General features: G+C 39.9%; 1 protein-coding gene across 2 annotated transcripts in view; it reads left to right on the top strand.

Annotated features, from left to right (window-relative positions):
* The window catches only part of LOC149445890 (tRNA (32-2'-O)-methyltransferase regulator THADA-like), a 58641-nt gene that overhangs the window by 18824 nt on the left and 32504 nt on the right, over positions 1-7313 (top strand). For both annotated transcript variants that reach the window (XM_089653181.1, XM_089653182.1), the window contains exons 11-14: positions 2839-3036; positions 4347-5013; positions 6170-6322; positions 6746-6855. In XM_089653181.1, coding sequence (XP_089509307.1) covers positions 2839-3036; positions 4347-5013; positions 6170-6322; positions 6746-6855 — 1128 coding nt within the window. The remainder of the gene's footprint in view (positions 1-2838; positions 3037-4346; positions 5014-6169; positions 6323-6745; positions 6856-7313) is intronic.

The raw sequence follows: 7313 nt of genomic DNA, 5'->3' as shown, positions 1-7313 counted from the left end.
TATTTTAAATTGCTTACCTGTAGTGTTTTTTTCTGTTTCATAAATTGTTGCAATGTGCCTTTCGAATCTGCTAAAAATATACTAAGGAAGTCAATTTCCTAGCACAGCCCTCTCTTCTGGGAGTTTCTAATCACTCTCTGTGGTGGCCCAGCTCCTGTGACCCTCCCTCTTCAACCTACATAACCATTTTATGTAGCTGCCAGGGGAGGACCAAAAATAGCCAGTACTATAGAGTATTACATGAGTGACAGCTGTGTGCCTGCTTGGGCTGATCTTACATCTAAGATTTCAGCACCAAACAGCAGTCTAAATGAGGGAGGTGTTTCCAGGTAGATATCATGAATAAAATAATTGCACATATAGGAGTTGATTTACTAAAACGGGAGTGTGCAAAATCTGGTGCAGTTCTGCATAGAAACCAATTCGCTTCAAGGTGTTTTTGTTTTTTTATTTTTTGTTTTTTTTTTGTTTTCTTGTCTGAGCTTATTTTAACAAGCAGAAGTTAGAAGCTGATTGGCAACCATGCACAACTGCACCAGGTTTTGCACCCTCCAGTTTTAGTAAATCAACCTCAGTCTTTTAGAAAGATTTTTAGTTGAAATAAATGGTATGACGATGGGATCCCTGTAACATAGCCTTCTTTGCAGTTTTTAAGGTGATACAACTAGTTCAGTCTTCCCTTGAGATTTATCATATATCTATACACTGATAATAACATGTTATAGTTTGATCTGGTTGAAAAAAGACACTAGTCCATCCAGTTCAACCAAATTAAAAAAAAAAAAAAAAACCCACACAGATAGAAATCCTCTGTATATGCTATCCTATACCCACAGTTGATCCAGAGGAAGGCAAAAGAAATTACCAATAAAGCATGATCCAATTTTCTCCAGTGGGGAGAAAAAATGTCCTTCCTGATTCCCCAAGAGGCAATCGGATATTCCCTGGATCAAGTTTACCCAAAAATATTTAGTATCTGGTTATAATATGTGTATCTAGGAAAGAATCCAGACCTTTTTTTTAAACAATCTACTATTAGATTCATGTTAAAAAGGCAAAAAGTGAAATCTGTAGCTTTTAACAAAAAAGCTTCTAGCTTGCTTAAAATCTGTAAAATATGTGATTGTAAAATAGTATATTTGGAAACCTACCTTTTTAAGCGAGGTCAAACACTTTTTCAGACGTAGTTTCCTCCTTTACAATGACAATTGAGAACCCCCCCTTTGTGCATGTGTTCCCATTCATGTAGCACACATAAGAATATTTCCTACCTTTTTTTTTTTTTTAGCTGTTTCTTTGGTGCAGGATTATATTTAGGACTCTATGCACAGCTTCTATTGTTTTGAAAAGATGGCAATGTGCAGATAAGAGACAGGCTGGAGGACAAGACAGTGCAAGTGTCTTGAGATCTTTAACCCTTTGTTGGGACAGGAAGTCCTGTGCATCTAGTTAAGTGATAATGAAATCTGCCAGCACAGTACATACAGGGATAATTATGACAAACCTAATTCCCCTGCCCCCTCATAAACATTAAGTAGCAATGGATATCTAAGGAAGAGTTTTCTTTACATGAGTTTTCGGCAAAGAGCATTTAAAGTGGTAAGCACCATTTTTCAATATTTTTTTAGTTATGCTATGTGAACTAACAAATATAAAGTAGGGGTTACCCTAGTTTGGCTACAAAAGTTGAAATACCTCCTTTACCTGTCCTAGAAGCTACCATAGATAACTTCTTCTGAAAATACTAGTTGCCTGGCAGTCATGTTCATTGTTATGCTTTAAAACTACCACTGACCTGTAGAAGCTACTGTATGCAAATAATGTCTGACTTTCTCTCACTTTCCGGACTAATTCTAGGTTGGAAAGTCAGAAAGTATTGAATCCAGTGGGTAAGCATAACGGCCTGGCAGCTTGTATTGGTCATATCTGCTTCTTTTCTTAAAGCGGCCGTTGCTGACAAATGACTTGCCTAATGTGCTCATGCAGTAATTCAGAACTTTGTGTTGCTGTCCTAGAACAGTTAGGCAGATCAGGTGTGTTTTTTTTTTTTTTTTTTTTTTTTTTTTTAATTTCTTTATTTAGAAGAAATGGCATAACATATCATACAGAAAGAAAAAGAACATTAAGACAGAATGTGGGAGAGCTCAGCCCATACCCAGGCATTTGGAGACTGTACATATCACATGTAGAAAATCTCTGATACAAAAAAGTTTAGGCCACGTAGAGATGAACCAAGCCATCCACATCCCTAAGTCACACCACCTCTTCCTTACGTTTTGTCATTTTAACCAATAACATATAGAATACAACTTTTAACCCCAGTGGAATAACAGAAGAGAGAGAGGAAAAAAAAACAAAAATACAGATCAGCTGTTTTGACATCACTTACTGCATGCTTGTTCCATGTTACATCAACACAGTTGTCCTTTTTGGTAAGAGGAACGCAGTGGTAGCCCATATGTTTCAGTAAAAACTTACTTTAATTCATAGTAGACAGTCTGCCATTTTATGGCCAGCATGGGAATTTCTCACTCTGCGTTCCACTGTAAACTGTAATGTTGAACAAGACCAGTATTTTCCTGTTTATAATAGATATTTCTGTGGTTTGACCTGATATGTGCTTCAGCACTTGGCAGAGTTTGTTTCAGTACTCCAAATAGGGTCCCTCAATACATTTTTGGGTTTCTGAGAAGGTGAGAAACTATATTGTACAATATAGTTCTACTAACAGAGACTCATGTGGGGGCCCACAAAAGTTGCATTAGTATTCAGGGCCACAGCATAAAAAAGGCTGGGTGTTTTGTTCCACTCAAACTTATTTGTCTTCCTATTTCACAGATTGATGGGATGCCTGCTCTCATGCTCAGATGCTTTCAGAACTTTTTGCGCATTAATCGTTCAGAGTGTCGGCTGTCTACATTGTCTGAGGAAACTGTGGTGCAAGTTGTGATGAAGAAGATCAAAGAAATATCTTGGCAGTCTCGGTCAAGATACTCTCCACTCTGTGCTCTGCTGCCTTTCTTGGGGTCTAAGAAGGTCAGTTTTTATGGTGCAAACATCATGTGGCAGCAGATAACCTTTATGATGTCTCATTTGTGAACATTCTACAGTGCCTAGATCTGGAATTTCTCTGTATAGAGTTATACCATGTTCACAGATAGCGCTGCCAGGTGAAAACTGATGCAGCATCGTGTCATTCAGACACAGGAATTCCCTGTGGTCACAATATTTTTGTTGTTTAAGTCTGCGAGGCACCTCCTATGGTTGGTAGTCCTACCATAGTCTGCAAAAAAGCTGTGTGAGGAAGATCTCTGTTTGGCTTTTTTGATTAACAAGTCAATGAGTAATTCCTTTTTTCTTGGTGGAAAAACTCTTTAGGCCTTATGCACACTGGGTGTTTGCCCAACATTTCTGAACGGCTTTTCTCCTGGTTGGAGAAAAGCAGCACTAAAAAATATGACCAAAGCCACGTTTTGCAAATGCGTTCAGGCATGTCAGGTATTTAGGCATTCAATATTTTCACCAGAATAAGAATTAATTTAGACCTGTCTACTCATGTTTATATGCTTTTATGCTGATTCAGGAATATTTTGCTGCCTCAGCACTCCTCTCCTGGACATGCAACACGGAGGGGAGTTTAGAGGCAGAAAAAAACATCAAATGTCCTTTAAAAGTGGTGTTTTTGATGCCCTGTATGCACGAGGCCTTAAATGGTTGTAATACCAATACTCTGTAAAACTGAAGTGTAAAAATAGGAATGTTTAAACATATAGGGTTTTTATTCCATTTTGTAGCTAACAGATTGAACATACATGACCATAAATTGCTCTTTAGACATTTAACAAAAATATTTCAACAGGGTAGCACAGTGGCTAAGTGGTTATCTCTTCCACCTGGCAGTACTAGGGTCATTGGTTCAAATCCCAACCATGGCACCACCTGCCTGGAGTTTTGCATGTTCTCCCTGTGCCTGCGTGGGTTTTCTCCGGGTACCCCGGTTTTCCCCCACACTCCAAAGACATGCTGGTAGGTTAATTGGCTCCTGTCAAAATTGGCCCTAGTATGTGTATGTATGAATTTGAGTTAGGGATCTTAGATTGTACGCCCCTTGAGGGCAGGGATTGATATGAATTTACAATATATATGTAAAGCGCTGTATAAATTGTTAGCTCCATATAAATACCTTTTAATAAGATAATAAGTGCAGTATTACTCTGAAATTACTATTGGAATGCTGATTTAGTAATGACCACATGGGTTTTCATTAGAATGTACATTATTACATATGAGCGTCAACATTGTTTTGTAATTAAATATGTCTTAATTTGTCTTTCTATGTCCTGCAGACGTTAACACTCTACCCTCTGCTCCCAGGCCACTTGTTCTACTGTCTGGTGACAAACTACCTCTGTCCTCCTGCTTCAGACACATACCGCACACTTATCACTCTTCAGAGAGAGGAATGGATTCAAGAGGGCTTGACTGATGAGGAGGAGCTGGCCAAACATTGGGCACAGATTTGGCTCTTACCTCTTAGTGATGCTTTGAGTTCTACAGACTGCAGCCTGCAGAACAACACTGCTACACATCTTCTTCCCTGTACCTTGCGCACTTTTTCTGAATCATTTAATTTGCTGGCTAAGCAGCTTGATGGCTTTGGCCCTCGTCAGCTGCATGCCTGGATCAGCATTGTACGTGCTAAGAAAGCAGTGTTGGGTGGAGTAACCGGTTTAGAAGAAAAGCTACAGTTGTGCCTGGAATCTGCTGATGATGGAGTACGTCTAAGCGCACTTATCTTCCTGTGCTGCAGCCCAAGAAGCAATCAACCCCCTTCCCTTGAGGAGCTTCAGCTACTGAAGAAATATCTACCTTTTAACATGGGTTGTGACAGTCCAGGCTTACGACAGCAACTGCAAGCAGCCGTACGCAGGGTCCTGGAAAGGCTTCGAGATGCAGCTATGTCATCTCTGCGGAAAGGAAAGAGTCAGGAGGAAAATGTGTCACAAACAATAGGTGTGAACAAATCCCTTCACTTTTTCTGTTTTAGATTTACTAGTGCTTATCTGTGTATATTCACAATGGTTTTTCTGTACTAGGGCCATTTTTTTAATCTGCATTTGCTCCTCACATTGCATACAGGTTATATAGTGTTACGTAACCCTTTAGCCAGGACGTGTTTTACACTTCCAAAAGCATTAGTCACTAGCTGTTGTATAAAGAGAATATTGGCAGAAAATAACAATTATTGAATAATGAAAATGAATGAATGCTGGTGCCAAAACCTAAAATTCAGGATGCACTTGGCTGAAAACCGAAACGGAAAGGTCTGTGTATGTAGGGGTGGGGAGTCTCATTTTTTTTTTCACTTTTAATGTGTGTTTTTATGATTTTATTGCTATCACATAGGGGACCAATAGTCCCCTATGTGATAGCATACAAGTGACAGGTCCTCTTTTTGTAGGGGTGGGGGTGGGGGGGTGCAGTGTGAGCTAGGAGAGGAGCAGTCTATACAGTGAGGGAGCAGTGTATACAGAGAGGCTCCCTCACTGGCTGCCACTAAATGTCATTGCCGGTTTTTAAATGCAATTGCGGGTTTTTTTTTTCTTCATTATATCTCCGAGAAAGAGCTGTCATTTGCCCCTCCGCTAAAGTAAACAAATAACAATAACCGCTCCTTCTTGGAGCAATATCGAAGCCAGCAATTGCATTTAGAAACCAGCAATGACATATAGCAGCTGTAAGTGAGGGAGCCTTTCTGTATACACTGCTCTCTCACTGTATACACTGCCTTTTTCTGCCGCCCCCCCCCCCCCTCCCCATCTGCAGTACACACTGTCCCCCAAAAAGCCCCAGCCAAATAGTCCGCCCCTCACTGGGACCGGGTCTCATTATCAGCACCTGTATCTGCTCACTTTTTCCTTTAGTCAAAATGCCGATAGGGCTATTTTCGCCCGCCAAAATTTCGGTGGATCCCTAATTATATGAAAAGCAAATTCCTATTCACTTTGAATGCCCAGTAATGTGCAGATGATTCTCACATGATTGGGTAATTGCAGTGAATATTCACATACTTTATTCAGTGTACAGTGGATTCTCAACTAGTAAATCAGTCCAAATACCTTGTGGTTTAAACAATACCAATTTTCCTGTCTATCTCCTCAATGCTCAGACTTTACAGAATGGCTTTTTCAGCTGAGTGTGTCATCACTGTGCCCTGCTGGGAACTACCAGCGACGATGTAGTGCTCTGCTCAGCCTCTGCTCTCTGCTGGAATGCTGTACTGATTGCTGGAGTCCTGAGAAGAAGAAAGGGCAGCCTCCACGTAAGTGACTGTTATGAGGGGAAAATTGTCTGGTCATAGATAAAAATAGGAATGGTAATATTTATGTATTGTATAGCTTCATTTTACAACTATCCTCAAAAATGCAGAGGAATTTCAGGCAGTGTTCCTGGCATTAGAAATAAAGAGAGTTGCGGACTCAGTAGATCCCTACGTAGTGCTCAAGTGTAGGTACCTTGACCACTGGATCCTCCGCTTTTTTTTTAGCGAGGCATAGTGAAATGAAACCGTTCTTCTCACAGATAGGAGTTCTACATACACAGGGGCTGCTTGATGCTTTAAAAGCATAGTAATAGGACATTGTCTTACTGCCCTCCCATTTCGAATAGCTGATCTATATTTTGTAAATTGTAATGCAATTTCCAAATTGTCAAAATTCATATTTAATCTCCATTGTCTTTACAGAAGACTTGTCGCTATTGTTACAGTATGCGCAGCAGAGAAGATGCTGGAATTTCCTATCCACGCGTAGCATGTATGCACTGTTCGGATGCATGCAGGACAGCACTAATGAGGTATCACCACACTGCTTTGTGGGTGTTTATCCAGCAGAAATTTCTTTTTTACTTGATTCCTTTTTTTCATGCTTTCTGACTTCAGTTATCTATAACCTGTGTGAAAACATGTAGATTTCTCTTTTTGCTTCCTACGGAAAAACCTTCATTCTGTCAAATTAACTGTGTATATAATCGTATATATACACACAATACAAAATTTCCTCAAATTTATCAGCTAGCCAGTACTAACTGGTTTCACATATATTTACAAATGTATGCCGCTAAAACCTCTTTTTTTTTAAGGCCTTGTTCACACAGGTCTACATCTGTGTAAAGGGCTGTGTTTTCCCAGAGCGGCTACATAGAAACAGACCTGGTCCAAATTTGACAGCCGTGTGGGTGCATGTCCCTAGACCTTCACTGTCTGTCTGTGTGATTGAGGTCTCTAAATACAGTATTTTGTTTTTCTTTGCTGT

This window comes from Staurois parvus, unplaced genomic scaffold (assembly GCF_062004578.1).
Source record: "Staurois parvus isolate SC_StPar_1 unplaced genomic scaffold, SC_StPar_1.0 ptg000704l, whole genome shotgun sequence".
In the NCBI taxonomy this organism is placed as follows: domain Eukaryota; kingdom Metazoa; phylum Chordata; class Amphibia; order Anura; family Ranidae; genus Staurois; species Staurois parvus.
This window is presented reverse-complemented; position numbering and strand designations above follow the sequence as displayed.